This window comes from Anabrus simplex, chromosome 3 (assembly GCF_040414725.1).
Source record: "Anabrus simplex isolate iqAnaSimp1 chromosome 3, ASM4041472v1, whole genome shotgun sequence".
Lineage (NCBI taxonomy): Eukaryota > Metazoa > Arthropoda > Insecta > Orthoptera > Tettigoniidae > Anabrus > Anabrus simplex.
Window position 1 is genome coordinate 385,852,325 of NC_090267.1, and position 22,195 is coordinate 385,874,519.

General features: G+C 38.0%; 1 protein-coding gene across 1 annotated transcript in view; it reads right to left on the reverse strand.

The window, feature by feature from the left end:
- Positions 1–2,736: 2,736 nt before the first annotated feature.
- The window catches only part of LOC136866414 (transient-receptor-potential-like protein), a 208,634-nt gene continuing 189,175 nt past the window's right edge, over positions 2,737–22,195 (reverse strand). The window contains exon 18 of the mRNA XM_067143337.2: positions 2,737–5,122. Coding sequence (XP_066999438.2) covers positions 4,215–5,122 — 908 coding nt within the window. The 3' untranslated portion in view covers positions 2,737–4,214. The remainder of the gene's footprint in view (positions 5,123–22,195) is intronic.

Below are 22,195 nucleotides of genomic sequence, written 5' to 3' on the forward strand. Positions count from 1 at the left end.
AGGACAAGGTTCTGTGTTCAAAAAAGGGAGTTGGCAAAATTGACCAGCTATAGGGCTTGTAACTCGCCTGTTACATGGGCTGAAAATGCTCAAGATCATAAAGCGGAGGCTGCGAGCCTTCTTAGAACCATGTTTGGAAGAGGAACAGTATGGCTTCAAATGTAACATGTTAAAGGAAGATATTATATCCAGTGCCAGAAAGAGCCTCTGTGGATCAGGTAGCAGCGCACCGGCCTCTCTCTGCTGAATACCATGGTTCAAATCCCGGTTACTCCATGTGAGATTTGTGCTGGACAAAGCGGAGGCGGGACAGGTTTTTCTCCGGGTACTCCAGATTTCCCTGTCATCTTTCATTCCAGCAAAACTCTCCGGTATCATTTAATTTCATCTGTCAGTCATTAATCATTGCCCCAGAGGAGTGCGACAGGCCTCGGCAGTCGGCACAATTTGTATCCTCGCTGCAAGTTGGGGGCTTCATTCATCCCATCCCTGACCCGGTCATTGACTGGAAAACAGGTTGTAAGCTTTCTTTCATTATATCCAGTGCCAGAATGTTGATGGCAAAGTACTGGGAGAAAGACGAGAACTTGATCATGGTATTCCTGGATAATGAAATGGCATACGACAGTGTTGCAAGAGAGTTATTACAGTGTTTGCAAAGGAGGAAGGTGCCTGAAAGATTTTTAAGGAAATTCCAGATGTTGTACAAGGACGGCACCGGCTGTGCACATGTTGGAGAGGGACACTTGTCATAGTTTATGACTAAGAGTGGTGTCCAGCAAGGCAGTGCACTGTCTCCTCTGCTGTTTATCACAGTTATGGACTGTGTAATGAAGAGCCTTAGGAAAATATTAGGTGAACTCCGTGCATGCAGTTGCCTTTGCTGATAACATTGCGATTTGGGGGCAACAGAAGATGAGGTGTAGGCAAGACTCGACATATGGAAGGCCAAGTTTCAGGAGTTCAACCTCAAGATAAGCGAAACTAAGATGGTGGTGATGGCAGTGAAGAGAGATGGCCAACCAGCAATATTCCAATACGTGTAATTAATATATTATGAATATTATAATGTATTAATACAATTGTAAACAACTTACCACCTTTATTTAATTTCCTGGCAATATCCTTCCAGATGTTATCATGGATATTCCCATCTTTTTGTGACTCAACTTCAGGATTGAACAGTGGTGATTTTTCTACAACTAATTCTACTTCTTCACCAGTAAATTTAATTTCCAAAATGATATCACTTCAGAAAACACTTGCTGCATCAGCTTGTCGTGAGACACTACTGGTCTGAGAGCGGTCTCCTATGCTTTGTCTCAACGGCTGGTCTCTGTCTTGTGATCTCAAATGTATTTTGTACGTTTGAATGGAAGCAGATTAAAAGTGACCTGTCTTGGTCTCGCAACTCTGTTGTCTGTCTCAGTTGCTTGTCTCTGTTGTGTACAGCCAAATGGTACATTTAGATCAGGTGAGTAGGGGTTTTGGGAATGGTGAACAAATTGTTTTTTGTCAGGAAGTCCCTCACAATAAGAGATGTGCACAAGTGGTTTGTCATTATACAGTAACCATTCCCCATTGTCTCACATATCAACCCCTTTGCATCTCACATCTTCACTCAGTCATCTTGAAACATGTTAGTAAAACTTCATGATAATTTCAGGAGTTGTGTATGATGATCAACCTGAATTTTTGTCATCACATACAGATTCCTGGCCTTGTTTTGAAATGCATAAATCATTAAGTGTTCTTGTTTAGCTTAAGGCTTGGCCTCTTGTAGCATTCTGTGGGTTTCAGCTGCAATTTTATTGAGCCTGAAGCAAAATTTCATGCAAATTTTTTGCCTAGGTGAGTTGATTGGCTCAGACGGTTGAGGTGCTGGCCTTCTGACGCTAACTTGGCGGGTTTTATCCTGGCTTAGTCTGGTGGCATTTGAAGTTGCTCAACCTCATGTCAGTAGATTTACTGGCACATAAAAGAATCCTGCAGGATTAAATTCCAGCACCTCGGTGTTTCCGAAAAGAAAAACTGTAATAATGTATTTAGTGGGTCGTAAAGACAATAACATAAATTAAAATTCTTTGCTACTCAACATCAGCCATTTTGAAGTTTGCAACAGCACAGAAACGCAATGTAAAGAAAAGCACTGGAACTCTGGAACACTTGCTGTTATGTGGATGCCAGTTAGCAAAATAATAGTTGAAACATAAACCAAGGAACATTTTGTGTCAGGATGTGGTACCACAGTTTCACAAGAGCTCAAATTCTTGGAAATTCTGGATAGCACATCGTATATTCTTACCAGTAAGTAGCTACTCTCCATCTGTTTGCTTTAACTATGTTCCACTCTTGTTAGCCGTTTTACCTGATAATTAATTAAAAACTTCATGATCATCAGGAGGCAATGGTTAGAGAAAATCAGATTTTGAGTACCATTTTTTTTTTTTTTTTATTAGTAGAGAATTCTGAATACAGATGTGAATAATTTTTGTTGTATGATAATTTTTAGCCACAGTACAGTTAAGGCAGCTTTCAGATATATTTGTTTACATGCCACACAAAAAATATAAGTTATCAGAATGACAAACATGAAACAAAGTGATATAATTTAAAATTGAGCTGTACCACCCTCCTGATTATTATAATGATCATATTCACCGGGTATATTAACAAGTATGGTCACTGGGTGGAACCATTGATCTTGAACCATCTTATATGAATAAGTGTACATAGTGGTATGGGACATATTTCTATCTATTTCTTCTCTGTACATGGTGACAGATCAGGAGGATATACAATACAAGGTGACACAATTAATGATCTTTGGAAGTTGTAAAATTGAAAATGATTATATCAGAGAGCTTATATGCTATAAATTTAATAAGTAAATAAATTAGGTAATTCACAACCATATGAGAGTAAATATATGTCCATGATTGTACTTTGTATAGTATTAATCCAGAATTATACAGTTAAAAGAATTAAATATAATTTGTTTTCAATTGTAAACTAACTTAGCATATTAAACTGAAATTATCACATTAATAGCCACAAAATGAGCATTGACTGTAAGGACAAAACTAACTGAAACAAATTTTACAATCTTCTCATTAAAAGTGAATGCTGATATTTTATCTTCTTCAAGACCCAGAGTCTATTATGTTCCAAATATCAGAATATGGAAAATTTCTCTTGACTTCAATGGAGAGGCTATTGTTGATACATAAAATAGTACAATTATATTTTCATTTGGGGAGTTATTTTGGAATATTACGGTAGAAATGCTTCTGATTCCATGCATGACACTTAATATTATGCATAATTATTTTGGATTTTCCATCATGTTAATTAGTTACGTTATTTGCATTTCAATTCTCCTGCATTCATGCCACTTCAATTCCAGTAATAAAACTACATTGACATTGAAATCAATTTCTGTATTCAGGTTACATTATTACTATATATCAATCACTTCTCATAAAATCCTTGAGGAAATTCTTTTTTATTTGGGCTTGCCTCTATATCTTTGAAGGCATGATCTGCTTCAGCTGACATGTCTGATGCAATGGAATGTATCTGTCATATTTTTTGACTTTGTTTCTTTTACAGTAACTTATCAATGTGAACTTCACTTTGCATACTTAGTGTAACTGAAATGCCATAGCAACCGTCTTACAATATATGGCATATAACTCCGAAGCAGTCATGACTAATTAATCATACCATGAAATACAGGTATATGATGTGTTTTACATTCATTTACATATTGTAGTTCCCAAATTTTCTGTATTCCATTGAATTTAATGTAGTTGTTCCCTGTTAACATGCTGTGAGCTTTACAATACTAGCTTTTTATTAATTTAAAATGTCTTTTCCATCAACAAATGATTGCATCCCTCATTCTATTTTTCAGCAATATAGATATTATTACCATAATGGTAACTTCATCTTGCTGATGAATATTTCTCTCTCTCTCTCTCTTTTTTTCTTTTTTTCTTTCTTAAGTTGCCTGTAGATGTATCTGGTGAAGGTTGTTTAAAGGTCACCTGTCAGTACTCCTACTGTGACAACAGTTTCTAGTTCTTTTATATCTGTAATATATTTAGTGTATTTAAAGTTACTTTGTATGAGTCATTTATCTGCATTATTTTAATTCTTCTGGAAGCTGGTCAATATGTAACTTGTTGACCATTATGCAATTGAGATTGCTTTTAAATCCAAGGTCCAGCTGATTGCCTTTTAATGGTCTTAACATCTTCAATCTTCTTGATAGGCCTCAAGGGGGCTGGAGAGTCTTCAACTCCAATGAGATGGTCTGTGCTACCCATTTCCAGGCTGACAGATGCATTAGTACTGTTCTCTGTATTTGCAAGAGTCACTTCGAAGTTTGGCACTGTGTATTGTTTTGGAGAAGAAATTTTCTTTGGTTCAACTTTCATTTCTTTTGGTCCTTTAACATCTGGAACTCCTGAAGATCTGCTCTGAGTGTTAACACCTTGGTTGCCTTTGTTATCAGTACTAGACTGTGCCTGTTGTAGAGGTCCAGCAAGGATAGGGTAAGCTGCATTATTATCTTTTGGTTGAGATGGTTCTGGTCTTAGTACAGGTGGTGCAGATTCTTTTGTGGTATCTTCAGGCTTAGTTGTTGGAGGTGGAGCCTTACGTCTGATCACTTTTTGTGGTGACTCTCCATTAGGTCTTCGAGGAGGAATTAAAGACTGTGGCTCACTGTGGGTATTATCATTTATTTGCTGAGACTGACATCCAGGTCCAGCTTGTGGTTTATTAACATTAGTATTTGCTGAACTTTGGTGAACTGCTGGTTGAGATTTATTTAAATCCTGTCTTTTTGTTTCACTGGCTGTTTGTGAAATAGAAGTTGAACCTGGTTGAGACTGTGTAGCCGTGACTTCTTGTTTCCTTCTATCAGCTGCTAATTTACCTGGTGCAGTAGACTGCTTAGTTACTTGATGGGATTGAGTTTTCTTCAAATCTTGTGATGATTTGGCTGCTTGAATGCTCTTAGCATTCATTGTGGACATTGGTGAAGGGGTTCTTGAAACTTGTGTGTTAACAACATTCAGCAGGGCAGATCCACCACCACCACCACCACCGGAGCCTAGAGAAAAATCAGAAAACATTCATCATATGACCGTTATGGAATATTAATATTTCCTTTTTGTTTTCTCTCTGTTAAACTACATAGCATGACTGGGCACATCTTTAGAGGATTGTAATACATTTCATACAAGCTGTAAGTTTGCTGAAGGTTGGAAATATGAATTTTATTAATTTATCTACAGTACTAAGAAATTAAGGGATAAATAATTAATGTCATAAAACTAGATAATGGAAATGCCTTGTAGTACTGTATATCTTCTTCTAGGATTTGGTTTATATTGTATCATCATGCCACATTACAAGACTTCATTTGTCTAGAAAGTAGTCCTTCGTGTAAGCAATTTATATTTTTGACATACAAAACGTTTAGGAAGAGGGTAAAAACATACACTAGGGAAAAGCACCATGATAGATCAGTGTTAGAAAAGGGAGTAGCAGAAAAGCGGGAGGGGGCAAACACGAAATATAATAGTACAAGGACAAATTTCACACTTCCTGGGAAGCAGAAGATGAACAGGTTTAGTTCAGAGTTAGCTCTGCCCAGGGAGTGGCGCCCTTGCCTATGAGAGTCCCAGAGCACACTGACTCAGTGTGCACCATCTGGTAAGGGTCCCAGTTCGGTGTTGTGAGCAAAGACCTCAACGGAATCTATAGCGGAGAAGATGGACTTTGGAACGGTAGAGATTATGAAAGAGGCAGCCCAGTACTTGGGGAATAGTATGGATAGGATGATCAGAGTATGACTGAGGATGGAGGAAGGAGTGAAAGACTTCACTATTCATCAGCAGTGATTGTTTCCCATGTAAGGGGCGGCCTGAATAATTGCTGGCAGTAGCTCTAAAATGCCTTTGAGAGTGGCGATCCCCCTGGTAACAATAGCCTAAAATGAGTGGCAGTAATTATCAACCTTGGAAAAGGTTAGGTGGTACCCTGCTAAAAGTGACGTGCAGTCCTTGTGCTGGGGGAGCTGTGACAAGTGGACAACCAGTGGTTAATATTATGAAGGTGGGAATAATAAATGTCATGACCCTGGCAGTAAAATCAAGGAGTTGATTGATTTTATGGAGAGGGGAATGTTGCAATGATGGGACTGAGTGAGAGCTATACACCCTATACTGGAGTGGAGGAGGTGAGGTAAAGAATGGAGTAGGAATGATTGTTAACAAATCCTGGATGAAAATGTGGATAGAGTAGACAACGTTAATGATGACTGAGGATGGAGGAAGGAGTGAAAGACTTCATCCAAGTTTATGTACCACAAACATGTAACAGTGAGGAAAGTATAGAGGAATTCTTGGAAACACTTGAGGAAGTAATCACCGATGTGGAAAATATAGTCAAGGGAGACCTCGATGGGCAAGTTGAAAATGCCAGAAATGGTAAATAAGAAGTGATTGGTCCATTTGGATATGGAGAAAGAAACAGTGAGGGAGATAAGTTGATTGATTTTTGTGAGAGAAATGGAATGATTCTGGTAACACTTGGTTTAGAAAGAAGAATAGTTGAAAGATCACAGTTATTGAATATTTTTTGGTTGAGAAAATAAGTTGTAAACATTTAATGAATGTAACATCACTACCAGATGAGGCGTTTGATGTAGACCACAGGGTAGTGATGGCAAATGTGAAAATAGATAGAACTGTGAGAGTAAAGAAATGAGACAGAAAAAATAAATGTATGGAAATTAAAAGATAAAGGAACACAGGAGGAATTAAAACTGCACATCCCTACATCAGAAATAGAAAGTGTAGAAGAAGGAATGAAAAGATGAAGGAGGCTGTTAGACAAAAGAAGAAAGCATGGCAGGAATGGAATAGAGATAGGAAAGAAGGAAGTAAGATTAAGTATCAGGAGATGAAAAGTGTAAAAAAGTGGTGAATAAAGAAAAGAAAAAGTTGGAAGATATTCACACAAGAGTAGGAAAATGATGTAAATGGTGGAAAAAGGATGCTGTGTGGATTGATATAAAATAAGAGAAGAGAAGAAATCAACACAAAACAAGTGAAGGAAGAGAGTGGAAATGTAATAACAGACCCAGAGGAGATAAAGAATAGATGGAAGGATTATTTTGATAAACTCCTGAATGTGAGAAATGATGCAGAAGATAAATGAGGATGATCCAGAAATGGAGAGTGATATTGCAATGGCAGAGGTGGAAATGGCTGTTAAACAAATGAAAACAGGAAAAGCAGCAGCGATGGATGAAATATGTGTGGAAATGACAAAAATGCAGCAGGACCTGTTGGTCTACATTGGTTATATGGGCTGCTAAGGTGTGTTTGGAGGAAATAGCATATATCTGGTAATTGATGTAAAGGTGTAATAATACCAGTGTTTAAGAAAGATGATAGGAAGGTATGTGACAATTATCAAGGAATTACACTGTTGTCACAAGTAGCCAAAATATTGGAGAGAATAATAGAAAGGAGGATAAAAGGAAGGGTGGAAAGAAATTTAGAAGATCAGTATGGTTTTCGACAGGGCAGGTCAATGATAGGCCCTATATTTACCATGAGATTATTGATGGAAAAAACAGTGGGAATATGGAAAAGATCTGGAGATGGCATTCCTTGATCTAGAGAAGGCATACAATTAGTGTCAATAGAGAAAAGAATGTGGAAGGCAGTCAAGGGAACTAGTGAAAGCAATGTATAAGAATTGTTCTAGTTGTGTCCAGACTCTAGTGGGGAGAATAGATTGGTTTAGAAACCAAACTGGATTAAGATAGGGAAGCATATTGTCTCCAATTTTTATAATGGTTATGGATGAAATTCTTAAGGAAATAAAGACAAGATATGGAGCGGATATGAAAATATTATTGTTTGTAGACGACATAGTGTTCTGGGAAGTCAACAATACAGAAGTGCAAATCTAACTTGAGGCTTTAAATGACAATACTGAGAAATATGGTATGAAAATCAGTGTGGAGAAGAGCGAAATAGTGGTGATGACGTGAGGAGGAAGAGAAGGAAAAGGAATTGTTAGTATCAGGGGACAAAACCTTGGGGTTGTTGAATACTTCAAATATTTAGGAAGTGAAATAATGCAAGATATGCATGGTTGGACATGGAGATCAGCAGAAGAGTACAAGTGGGAAAAATACGTTCTACCAGAATGTAAGGAACCTGGTGTGGAACAGTAAAAATTCCTATGAAATGGCCAGTAAGATGAAGTTCCTGAGGAGTGTTGTAGAGAAGAAAAGGAGAGACAGAGTAAGAAATGTTGAGGTCAGAAAAGAGATAGGGGTAGAAAAACTGAGTGATAGGATGGAGAAGAATAAATTGAGATGGTTTGGACATGTTACGAGGATGGAGGAGGTGTGTGTTTGAGTCATCAGTCCATAGACTTGTTTGATGCAGCTCTCCATGCCACCCTATCCCGTGCTAATGTTTTCATTTCTACGTAAGTACTGCATCCTACATCTGCTCTAATCTGCTTGTCATATTCATACCTTGGTCTACCCCTACCGTTCTTACCACCTACACTTCCTTCCAAAAACCGACTGAACAAGTCCTGGGTGTCTTAAGATGTGTCCTATCGTTCTATCTCTTCTTCTCGTCAAATAAATACTTAATTGTGAATCTGAATACATTTAGCCAAATCGATCTCCTCTCGCCAATTCGATTCAGTATCTCTTCATTTGTGATTCGATCTATCCATCTCACTTTCAGCATTCTTCTGTAACACCACATTTCAAAAGCTTCTATTCTCTTTCTTTCTGAGCTAGTTATCGTCCATGTTTCACTTCCATACAATGCCACGCTCCTCATGAAAGTCTTCAAAAACATCTTTCTAATTCCTATATCAATGTTTGAAGTGAGCAAATTTCTTTTCTTAAGAATGCTCTTCCTTGCTTGTGCTAATCTGCATCTTTCTGCCATCGTTAGTTATTTTACTACCCAAGTAACAATATTCATCTACTTCCTTTAAGACTTCATTTCCTAATTTAATATTTCCTGCATCACCTGCCTTCGTTCGACTGCACTCCATTATTTTTGTTTTGAACTTATTTATTTTCATCTTGTACTCCTTATCCAAGACTTTGTCCATACCATTAAGCATCTTCTCAAGATCTTCTGGAGTCTCAGATAAAATAACAATATCATCGGCAAATCTCAAGGTTTTGATTTCCTCTCCTTTTGTGATTCCCTTTCCCTTTCTAAATTCCTCTTTGATTTCCTTTACTGCCTGTTCTATGTAAACATTGAAAAGGAGGGGGGACAAACTGCAGCCTTGCGACACTCCTTTCAGGGTTGCTGCTTCTTTTTCAAAGCCCTCGATTCTTATCACTGCAGACTGATTTTTATACAGATTGTAGATAATTCTTCGTTCTCAGTATCTGATCCCAATCACCTTCAGAATCTCAAATAGCTTGGTCCAATCAACATTATCGAATGCCTTTTCTAGATCTACGAATGCCATATACGTGGGCTTGTCCTTCTTAATTCGATCCTCTTAAGATCAGACGTAAAGTCAGGATTGCTTCACGTGTTCCTACATTTCTTCTGAAGCCAAATTGATCTTCTCCCAACTCAGCTTCTTCTGTAAACAATACGTGTTAAAATTTTTCAGGCATGAGATACTAAACTAATGGTGCGATAGTTTTCACACCTGTCAGCACCGGCTTTCTTGGGAATAGGTATAAAAACATTCTGCCGAAAATCGGATGGGACTTCTCCTGTCTCATACATCTTACACACTAAATGGAATAACCTTTCCATGCTGGTTTCTCCTAAGGCAGTCAGTAATTCAGAGGGAATGTCATCAATTCCAAGGTGCCTTGTTCCTATTTAGGTCGCTCACAGCTCTGTCAAACTCTGACCTCAAAATTGGGTCTCCCATTTCATCAGCATCAACAGCCTCTTCTTGTTCCAGAACCAAATTATCTACATCTTCACCTTGATACAACTGTTGGATATGTTCCTGCAATCTTTCTGCTTTGTCTTCTTTCCCTAGAAGTGGCTTTCCATCTGAGCTCTTAATATTTATACACCTAGATTTCATTTTTCCAAAGGTTTCCTTGATTTTCCTGTATGCAGCATCTACCTTTCTTAGGACCATACAACCTTCGACATCCTTGCATTTCTCCTTTAGCCAGTCTTCCTTAGCTACCTTGCACTTTCTATCCACTTCATTCTTTAATCGCCTGTATTCTTTTCTGCCCTCTTAATTTCTAGCATTCTTGTATTTTCGTCGTTCATCTGTCTGGTCTAGTATCTCGTGAGTTATCCACTGATTCTTAGTTGATCTTTTCTTCCTTCCTAACATTTCTTCAGCAGCCCTGCTGACTTAATTTTTCATGACTGTCCACTCTTCCTCTATTGTGTTTCCTTCAGCCTTTTATTTAGTCCTTTTGTAACATGTTCCTTGAAACAATCCCTCACTCTCTTTTCTTTCAACTTGTCTAGATCCCATCTTTTTGCATTCTTTCCTTTCTTCAATTTCTTCAGCTTCAGATGGCATTTCATGACCAACAAGTTGTTGTCAGAGTCTATGTCTGCTCCTGGGAAAGTTTTGCAATCCAACATCTGGTTTCTGAATGTCTGCCTAATCATAATGAAGTCTATTTGATACCTTCCAGTGTCTCCAGGTCTCGTCCACGTATACAGCCGTTGTTTGTGGTGTTTGAACCAAGTATTGGCAAGGACTAAATTATGATCAGTGCAGAATTCAACTAGCCGACTTCCTCTTTCGTTCCTTTGTCCCAATCCGAATTCTCCTACTGTATTACCTTCTCTTCCTTGGCCTACCACTGCATTCCAAACTCCCATCAGAATTAAATTCTTGTCACCTTTTACATATTGTATTAAATCTTCTATCTCTTCATATGTTCTTTTGATTTCCTCATCATCCGCTGAGCTAGTGGGCATATAGACCTGCACTATTGTGGTGGGCATTGGTTTGGTGTCTATCTTGACAACAATAATTCTTTCACTATGCTGGTCATAGTAGCTTATCCGCTGCCCTATTTTCTTATTGATTATTAAACCAACTCCTGCATTTCCTCTGTTTGATTTTGTGTTGATAATTCGGTAGTCGCCTGACCAGAAATCCTGTTCTTCCTGCCAATGTACTTCACTTATACCAACTACGTCTAACTTTAGTCTATCCATCTCCCTTTTCAGATTCTCTAATCTACCACAACGATTCAAACTTCTAACATTCCACACTCCGACTCGCAGAATGTCAGTATCCATCTTCCTGATGATCGCCCCCTCTCGTGTAGTCCCCACCCAGAGATCCGAATGGGGGACTAGTTTACCTCCGGAATATTTTACCTGGGAGGAAGCCATCATCAGTACATCGTTCATACAGAGAGAGCTGCATGTCCTCAGGAGTTAGTTACGGCTGTAGTTTCCTGTTGCTTTCAGCTGTGTAGCAGTATCATCACAGCTAAGTCATGCTGAGTATTATTACAAGGCCATATCAGTCAATCATCCAGACTGCCGCCCTTGCAACTTCCAAAAGGCTGCTACCCCCCTTTCGATGAACCATTCCTTAGTCTGGTCTCTCAACAGATACCCATCCGATATGGTTGCACCTGCGGCTCGGCTATCTGCTTCACTGGACACGCAAGCCTCCCCACCGCGGCAAGGTCACATGGTTTGCAGGGGAGGATGGAGGAGGTAAGGATAGAAAAACAAGTATTGGAGGCTAAGATAGAAGGAAAGAGGGCAAGAGGGAGACCCAGATCAAGATGGATGGACTCTGTCAAAAACCGTATAAGAAAAGAAAAAAAAAAAAAGACTAAACTGGAATGCAGTTACTGAAGAGGAATGGTGGAAGGAGAGGCAACGGTGGAGAAGTGCCATCAACACCCCACCCTGGCAAGAGCTGGACAATGGGACATGAAAATGATGATGATGATGATTTCTATTTTTTCTCTTTGCTTTATGTCACACTGACACAGACAGGTCTTATGGTGACCATGGAAAATGAAAGGGCTAGGACTAGAAAGGAAGCAACTGTGGCCGTAATTAAGGAAAAGTCGCAGCATTTGCCTGGTGTGAAAATGGGAAACCACAGGAAAACCATCAGGACTATTGATATTAGGGTTCAAACCAACTTTCTTCTGAATGCTAGCTCACATCTTTGTGACCCAAAATGTGTAGCCAACTTGCTTGACAAATTATAGTAATAATAATAATCCGAGCTCAACAGCTTCAGTTGATTAAGTGCGGTCGGTATCCAGTGTTTGAGAGATGGTGGGTTCGGACCCCACTGTTGGCAGCTCTGAAGATGGTTCTCCATGGTTTCTCATTTTCACACCAGGCAAATGCTAGGGTTGTACCTTAATTAAGGCCACAACCACTTCCTTCCCACTCCTAGCCCTTTCCTGTCTCATCGTCGACATATGACCTATCTACAGTATGTTGGTGCAATGGAAAGCAACTTGTAAAAAAAATAAAAAATAATAGTAACTAAGAAAATCAGTATATTTATTTGTAAAGCAAAAATACAGGGATACAGGGAATTGTGCATCAAATAAGAAACCTTTATGTACTAATATTTCCTGTCACTCCGAGCTTGTTGAAAGTCTCTGTAACCAGAAGCATAAAACATTTTCTATGCATGATCCATTAGGCTGTATTCATGCTCTTCTGCAACTTGCTTGCTGACACATGACCAAATAAGTCTAAATTCATGAATAGTTTTGGTTTTTCATTTAATAATACTGTCTGTAACCTGCCCAAGAGACACTGATTCTCCTTGCTTTAGATACATCGGAAGCAAGTTTTGTTGTCTCAGTGATTGCAATGCTTCTGACGTAGAATAGTCTATCGTTTCTCTTCTAGTACTGGGTCCTACGGTAAAAGTCTGCATGTCCCAAAAAGTGTCAAGACTCTTCCTTACACTTAGGAAAGGTTATTCTGGTGCGGCTAGACTTTTAGGATTCCAGAAAGATATAGCAGACACTTGAGACATTTTTGTGCATGGTATAATTTTGTGTTTTCACATTTCTCCTCCTTTTTATTACTCCCTTTTTCCACTCTGACCTGTCAGTTTGTTTATCTTTTGAGTATTTTCCTATTCTTCTTCATAATTCTCACACTTCGATGCATATTAGAACACTTCTTTGTTTCCTTTTCATTTTAAATTTATATTACCTATGAAAACCACATGACACCTCATAATCTGCAGGCCTTAGGCTGAGCAGTAGTCGCTTGGTAAGCCATAGCCCCTTCCCCTTGGGGCTGTTGCGTCATGGGGTTTGGTTTCATATTACCTATGAATATCATTAATTAGTAGTTGATTTATGTTGAATTTTATGGACAGAAACCTTGTTCTGTTTTAATATAGGGGCATTTGAGTAATGAACACATCTTCCAAGACAGGCTATGGTGTGTGGGTGACTGATTCGATCCACCTTTGGTACACGTGTAGGGCATGACCAGGAGTATAACAGGTACAAGTAATAAGGCACAATTCTCAGCCGTTTCCGAGAAATTACTTAAAGAAAAATTGCAGTGCTCTGATGTGCGAGCTATGTTTGCTATGAAGACAATTAGCTCGTGGTGCAGCAGCAAATGATCTGCTTCATAAGCGCAGGACCACTGGATCAAATCCCACCGATGGATGATAAAAAAAAAATTCACTTCTTTCACAAATTAAGGTTTCTTCAGTAATGTTCATGACCAATAACATCCTGGTGTGTGCAGTAATATGCCACGTGAACAGCGTGATAGTGAATAAAAAATTGTATAGTGTAAGTTCTATGAAATACTGGGAATAAAAGTATTAATGTTTCAAACAGCTCTTGTACAATTTTTTCAGAACCCTTTTTTAGCTAAAAAAATAATTTATTGGAATTGATTCAAAAATGAACATTATTGAAGACCTTAATTTGTGAGAGAAGTGAAGTATTTGAAAAAACTGTCTCGGCGGGATTCGATCCGCCGATCCCGCATTTACGAAGCAGAGCTCTTACCGCTGCGCCACGAGCTTGTTGTCTTTATAGCAAACATAGCTTGCACATAAGCGCAATGCAATTTTTCATTAATTAATTTCTCTGAAACTTCTTAGAAATGCGCCTTACTACTTGCACCTGTTATACTCCTGATCGTGCGCTACATGTGTACCAAAGGTGGATCGAATCGGTCACCCATGCACCATAGCCTCCCCTTGTTAGTTACACTTACATCATTGAAATATATTGTTAACTATATAGATAGCTGGGCATAATTTTGCCTTGATTAATAACAGTGGCAAGGGAATTACAATGGTAGTAGCTTAATAACTGTGATGGTCATAATTTCAGTTTAGCCAAGTATGTAAGAGTAAACAAGTGAAAACATATTGACACTACACAAAGTACATACATCAGCACAACAAAGCACAGCAAATAAAAGGAAAGACTTGTAACATAGTCTCAACACTCCCGCTATTTAGAAGCTCTGTTGCTTCCATACATGCTCAATATGGTAAAGATTAATTTCTCTACATAACTTTGTGTTGGTCATTATATTCTCTCACAAATTAAGGTTTCTTCAATAATGTTCATGACCAATATCATCCTAGTTTATGCAGTAATACGCTGCGCGAACAGCATGATAGTGAATAAAAAATATGTTTTTGTTACTTAGAAGGTGAATGGTCATTATCAGCAACTATTTTCCTATACATCTTTTTATAGCCCACACTTCATTACTTGATGAAGTCGAATCAGAGGACAAGTTACTTCTTCTTTGTCATTATCGTTTTTTTTTTTCATTTCTTCCTTTTTTTTTTTCCATTTGTTGCTTTTTGTTCATATATATTTTCTGTTGTTCTTGAAAGCAGTCTTTTCTGGAATGATCTGCTGTTCTGCACTTGGTATATGGTATCTTGAAGACAGTATCAAGTTGAATTACTCTCCGTTGTTATCCTGGGGGCTGATTCTGCTGATGCTAATCATCCTTACTTATGTGCACTCCAGTTGGATCTACATTTACTCGCTTACCTTGGTCAAAAACCTTCAGAGAGAGAGTTATTTTGTCATCGTCTATAATACTGATAACTTTACACCAAACACATTCTCCATGCTGGAGAACCTTTGTAACATCCTCAACGACAGCTTTAGACACTAGCTCTCGGCATCGTATGGGCATATTCCATCATAGTGCGACTATCTCGTTCAATTTAGGTGCATATGCAGCAGTGGTTTCAATGGAGATTCCTTGATAGGTCATGAAATTTCTCATTAGTCATTAGTCCATTATCCATACAGATTGTCTGCTTAGGTCGGTTGAACTTGCTCTTGTGTAGTGCTGCAATTTCCTTTAAGCTGTTATTGACATTGGACATTTTTGTGTGCGGTACAATTTTGTGTTTTCACATTTCTCTTTCTTTTTTATTAATCTCTTTTGCTACACTGACCTGTCATTTTGCTTATCTTTTGAGTATGTTCTTACTGTTCTTCCTAGTTCTCAGACTTCGATACATATTAGCACGCTTCTTTGTTTCCTTTTCATTATAAATTTATATTATCTATGAATATTATTAATTAGAAGTAAACTTTCCTAAAGCCACACCCATCATCCTCAATCTTTTAATTCTGGTGGACTGCTGTAGCAGTCATGAGCTGTTCGGCTTTTCTGTACTTCGTAATAGTAGACTGCTGGAGAAGTTAGACCTTCATGATATCTAGCAATTGTTTTGCGAGTCTGTAGTTACTGATGAATATGAAAAGTTATTAGTACCAGATATCAGGAGCAATCAGTTAGATGGTAAGGATTTAAATGACCTTCCCGCTTGTCATTTGCCATGTATTAGTGCTTCTATAGATAGGTTCAACGCATTGTGGTACCATATTTTGTAATACACGAGAAACTGTATTCTGTGGATGAAGCTGTTATCCTCATATTGGGTAGTGACTGGAAAAAATGAATACAAGGAAGATTTAACTCTACCAGTGCTGTGTTCCAAGCCACAGATCTAAAAGAAGGATGGTAAGCTTTGCATGAATGAAAATAACTACCATACACAAATATATTTGACTGAACGTGTAAATTTAAAAAAAAAGTATATAGTCAGCCTGCTGTGTCTTAAAAATGCGAACAAATGCAAGCAAGATAGCAGAAAACAGAAAAATTGTGTATAGTGGGCATGGCCAGCCACCCTTGGTAATTGTCTGCAAGGCCATGCATCCGCTTCACTCCTCCAAAGAATGTTGTCTGCATGGAACCAACTACATATGTGTAGTACATCTCTCCCACTCATCTTTCTGGTTTAGTTTCATTCTTTGGAAAGGAGAGGTGATATGTTTTCCCATGGGACAGTCTTCAAAAATGAAGTCCCTTTTATCTGAAAATTGGAGACCAAATACCAAATTTTTTGAACACATGTGTTTTAGACTATCAGCCCCAACATGACAAAATTGTTAATCCCACTTCTTTAAATCTGGAGTGTCATAGGCACTAACCTCATGTTTGATCATACGAAACAATAATTGGAATAGTTTATTTTCCTGTGTAATCCCTTTTGTAAAAAATGTACATTATGCTTAGTAATCATATAAGCTCCCACTGAAAATAAGTTCTTATTTAACTTTGGTATGAATAGGACATTTTGGACTTAAATTTTTTGCCATGTGCCATTTATGAATTGTAAAACATTAATTGCACCTTGTCCTTCTATTTCACATATCATGCTATTTCTCAAGAATATGCTCTCTCTCTCCTGTGATTTCCTCAAATGTGGTGAACCAATTTTCTGTGATTTCCTCGAATGTGATGTGCCAATCTCGTCAATATATCACGTGCTTGGAAGCACTCTCATCCAAGAGCCAGACATTTTCAGGACTGAGGTTAAGGAAAAAATTTATATCTATCAGTTCATTTAAAGTCATTCTTTTCTGTTGTTTTAGCTTATTTTGGTCTTGTGCTGCTTCTTTCTGCAGAAGTTTGTGAAATGGCCTGGATTGTGACAGTAACAACAAATTGGCTTCTTCTGTAGCATATAGTTGATTCTGTGGGTTAGTTACTTTTGTGTGTGGATAGGTAAGCTGTTGACAATGCAACTCCAATATTGTCTGTCATGGTCATCTGAGATTCCTCCCTGATGAGTTGCGTTATGAGAGTTCCAATTGCTTGGTTTTATACTTCCAAATTATCCCAAATTATCACAAAAGCTTTATATTTACTAGGTAAACTTCCCAGAATTTTTGCCATAATTGTCACTTTGAAAACTTCCTCACACATGCTGCAGTGTTGTTGAGCTAAATCATCAATTTTGCTTATGTTTTGGGCAATTGAGTCACTAGGGAACATACGATGTTCATGAATTTAGTCATAGTTTTGTTTGATTTACATTTCTGTTTATGAATTCTACATACTTTGTCTTATTACCTTAGCTGTTTCACTGTTGATCAGTAGTTCCAATTGCTTGGTGTCGACTGATGATGATAATATGAACATCGTTTTCTTGCTCCATAATTTTTTATTTTCACGTTACTGTTCAGTATCATCTGGTGTTGCCTCAGTTCCATCAACAATTCCAAGCAGGCCATTAGCAATTAAGATTGTTTTCATTTGGAATTTCCATATTTGGAAATTCGTACCATGAAATTCTGTAACGCTTTTAAGATCAGTTTGATCTACCATATTTATTTTTCTTTCATGCAACTAGAATTTAACTTCTTCAAACATATTTCTTACTCACATCTTTTTTGGTCAAGTTTCTATTTTAGACAAACCCAGGCCCATAACCTGTTGAATTTTATGGATAGTAATCTTGCTTCATTTTAATATAGGAGGATTTGAGTAAGAAATTAAACAGATCTTAGCTACACTTGAAGCATTGAAATATATTGTCAACTGTTTTAAATACAATTGATGGCTTGGATTTACTCTGCCTTGATTAATAACAATAGCCAGGGAGTTGCAATATAGTAACTTAATAATTGTTATGATTATGATTCGTGGTTGGCCGAGTAAGTCTAAGATTAAACAATTAAAGAAATACTGATGCCAAATGAAAAACATACATCAGCGGCCTTACACTCACACAACAAAGCATTGTAAATGAAAGAAAAGACTTATAACATACAATTCCAACATGACTGAAGTCAGCTGCAGCCTAAAAAGTAGAAGTAGTAGTTAGGTACGTAACTTCTTATTTCCCTGTTCTCTCCTACAGACAACTGATGGAAGATGTGTACTCGAGCAAAGATGCAAGAGCTGTGAAGTTCAGATTATTTCTGCTGTGAACAGGTGTGACCATTTCTGTTAAAACATATCTGACACATGCCATGTATTTTATTAAGTCTAATGTAGAAATTAAATGAATGCTTACACCAGCACATCTGTGGTGAAGATGTAGCTCTCTACTGGACTGTTATGCAATCAGTGTGAAATGTTGAAAGTATGATTTTACCTTACTGCATACAATATTTTTACCTCAATATTTCTATTGCTGTGTTGACATCATAAAAGGAAAATAGGAAAGAAATGAGCTGAACATCACTAATTTGTTGCACACCTTAGTGTTATGAAAGAAATCTTGTCGTTTCTTGGTACAATACCTCACTACACATAGGCTTAGAGAGAATGTGTTTAAGCTCTTGTTCAGTATGGAGTCCTCAGTGCTCATGGAGCAATGGTCAGGAGTGGAGATTCACCTTGTAGCACATGGGTATGGATAACATGATGATAATTGATTGGAGAAATTGGTGGGTGTCAAAGGCTGACTTGTCACTTGTTACCTAGAGGAGAAACCATTTTTTAAATGCTGGCCAGCTTGAGGAAGTCACCAATTTTCTGGGATATTCCGAAACAGTCTGAAACTGATTACATGGTACTCGCATCAATAATTGACACAGCATTAATAAAATGGCCATAATCTTTACCTATTTACATTTGCTGAGTTGAATCAAGACTGCAATTGGAGAGGTGCATCATCTTTCTAGAGGAGACCACATTTAGCTCAACAAACAATGGCCTAGCACTCATCCACACGCCATAGCGAGCCTTATCCAACAAATGAAATGAAATGGCGTATGGCTTTTAGTGCTGGGAGTGTCCAAGGACATGTTCGGCTCACCAGGTGCAGGTCTTTCGATTTGACTCCCGTAGGCGACCTGTGCGTCGTGATGAGGATGAAATGATAATGAAAAATATACATACACCCAGCCCTCATGCCAGCGAAATTAACCAATGATGGTTAAAATTCCCGACCCTGCCAGGAATCAAATCTGGGGCCCCTGTGACCAAAGGTCAGCATGCTAACCATTTAGCCGTGGAGCCAGGCCTTATCCAACACAAAGTATGGTATGCAATATTTGCATATCGGCTACACCCTGTGTCATGTTGAAGGTGGTTGTCCTCAGATAAGGCAGGGAAGTCTCTTCCCGTTGATGACAATTAATCTCACTGAAAACTAATATTCATATGTTAGACATAACACAGCATTATAATTTTGGGTGTGAGAATGCATTATCCAGTTTCAGCTCAAAGAACACACACCAAACTCATTGATTAGCCTACTCAACTCCAGACTCAAATCATATTGAACATATCTGGGGCAGGAAGAAGCATCACACAGGATCAAATTGATCACAACTGGCTTTGATGAACACGACACCATATCTGGGACCTTATGTCTGATGTGTGGGATTATGAGATTATTTCCTGTACCAGTAGTTGGCAGGGACTGAAATTTAAATGTTCAAAATTATCCACTCTTGAAATTAATCCCTCCATTATTTGTTTATATATCCAATAACAGTTTACTCAAGAAGTCTCCATTGATCATTGATATGGCTATGAGAGTATTTAGGGGTTGTAGTCAGAGTTGGGAGTAATTGAGGAAAAGTAATCAAATTACTTGTAACATACTTTTTAGTATTTTTTTAAGCTTGTAATTGGTACTTTTCACACCAGGCGAGTTGGTCATGTGGTTAGGAGCGTGCAGCTGTGAGCTCGTATCCGGGAGATAGTGGGTTCAAACCCCACTGTCAGCAGCCCTGAAGATGGTTTTCTGTGATTTCCCATTTTAACACCAGGCAAATGTTGGGGCTGTACCTTAATTAAGGCCACGGGCACTTCCTTCCCATTCCTAGGCCGTTCCTGTCCCATCATCGCCATAAGACCTATCTGTGTCGGTGCAACGTAAAGCAACTAGCAAAAAAAAAAAAAAAAAAAAAACCATCAAACTTGCCCTACAATATCTAGCATTGCTGTGGTTGTTCTTAAAATTAAACACAGGTATTCCTTTAACTAGAATGTCTTTTCAGCAAATGCAAAGATGTACTTTCTCCCAAGAGGTCGAGGTTTAGCTATGAGAATTTTAAGAATCAATTATCTTGTAAAGTAAATGGCAAATAATTGGAAATGGGCTGGGAATATTTAGGATTAAGGAGAGGAGCAGCTCAAGTAAGCGGTATGTTCTGAGCTGTCAGTGGAGAGATGATATTTCATTTATTCTTATGGTAAATCCCTTTACTAAAAATTTACATTAAATTACTGTAAAAAAAAAAAAAGAAAAAAGAAAAAGAAAGGAAGATAGGATCAAAAATAAATTGAAGAATCCAAGGGATTGCATGGCATCGGAACCCATTAGTTTACATTCAGGACTGTATATTTCATATACTTCTGCAAATGACTCTTTGCATCTTCCATTCAATCAATTGATCATTATTGATTTGCATTCACCAAGTGGCAGACTCCCTACCAGTTGTTTCCTTAGTCTTCTTGTAAATGATCTCAAAGAAGTTGTAAATTTCATCTCATTTCATACCCAATCCCATAGAAAAACAGGACAATGCCTTTCTTGTACACACAGCATTGCAAGAGATAAAAATGATATTATCATAATGGAAACTGGAATGCTATGATTGGAGAAAGTGTTAATATAGTTGTTTCAAATAAGATCATTAGCCTGCATAATATTTCCCCTGATTTAGGCACTGGTACTAGAAATATTCAGGAACAACATTTTCTTGCATTTTGAGAGCAAGAAACCTTTTAATGAAATGTGTATGTATGAAAGTAAAGTAGAACATTTCTTTAATATCTTTGCATAATTATAGTGGACAGGGTGAATGCTTACTAAGACCTGCTTCAGTTAATATCTAGTAGTCTTCATGGATTGGTTGAGACAAAGGCAAAATAAAGTATTAAGCTACTGCAGATTACATCTCATAAAACACGCATCACAATTAAACTGGAATCCTTATCTCTTGTTGACTGAACTGCTATTAAGATGTATCCCTAAAATTGATGATGACTGTGACAAATTAAATTGAGATTCTGTTTCAAGCAAGAGGAATGCCATAATATATACTATTTAGGGCAAGCATTCTACATTATGACATTAAGTTTTGCCATTTTCATTTTTTTAAATAATGAAGCTTACTGCATTCTGATTGTGACTAAAACCTTTCCAGTTACAAAGAAGGACTAAAAAACACTTTTAAAGCAGCAGGAAGGTTATTTCTAAGACATATGCTATGAAAGACAAGGATAGATAGCATGCAAAATTTAAACACATGCAAGCTGGAAAATTTAAGAGATAAAATTTACAGACCAAGATGGTTTGGGCATATCAAAGAGATGAATAAAAAACATACATAGAATTGCAAATTAAAAGAAAGAGAGGTGGCAGAAGACTTTGATAATGATAGATAGACCTGGTGAAGAACAGCAAAAGACCTGGAATGGATCAGAGTAGATGAAGATTATTGGATGGATGGATGGATGGATGGATGGATGGATGGATGGATGGATGGATGGATGGATGGATGGATGGATGGATGGATGGATGGATGGATGGATGGATGGATGGATGGATGGATGGATGGATGGATGGATGGATGGATGGATGGATGGATGGATGGATGGATGGATGGATGGATGGATGGATGGATGGATGGATGGATGGATGGATGGATGGATGGATGGATGGATGGATGGATGGATGGATGGATGGATGGATGGATGGATGGATGGATGGATGGATGGATGGATGGATGGATGGATGGATGGATGGATGGATGGATGGATGGATGGATGGATGGATGGATGGATGGATGGATGGATGGATGGATGGATGGATGGATGGATGGATGGATGGATGGATGGATGGATGGATGGAT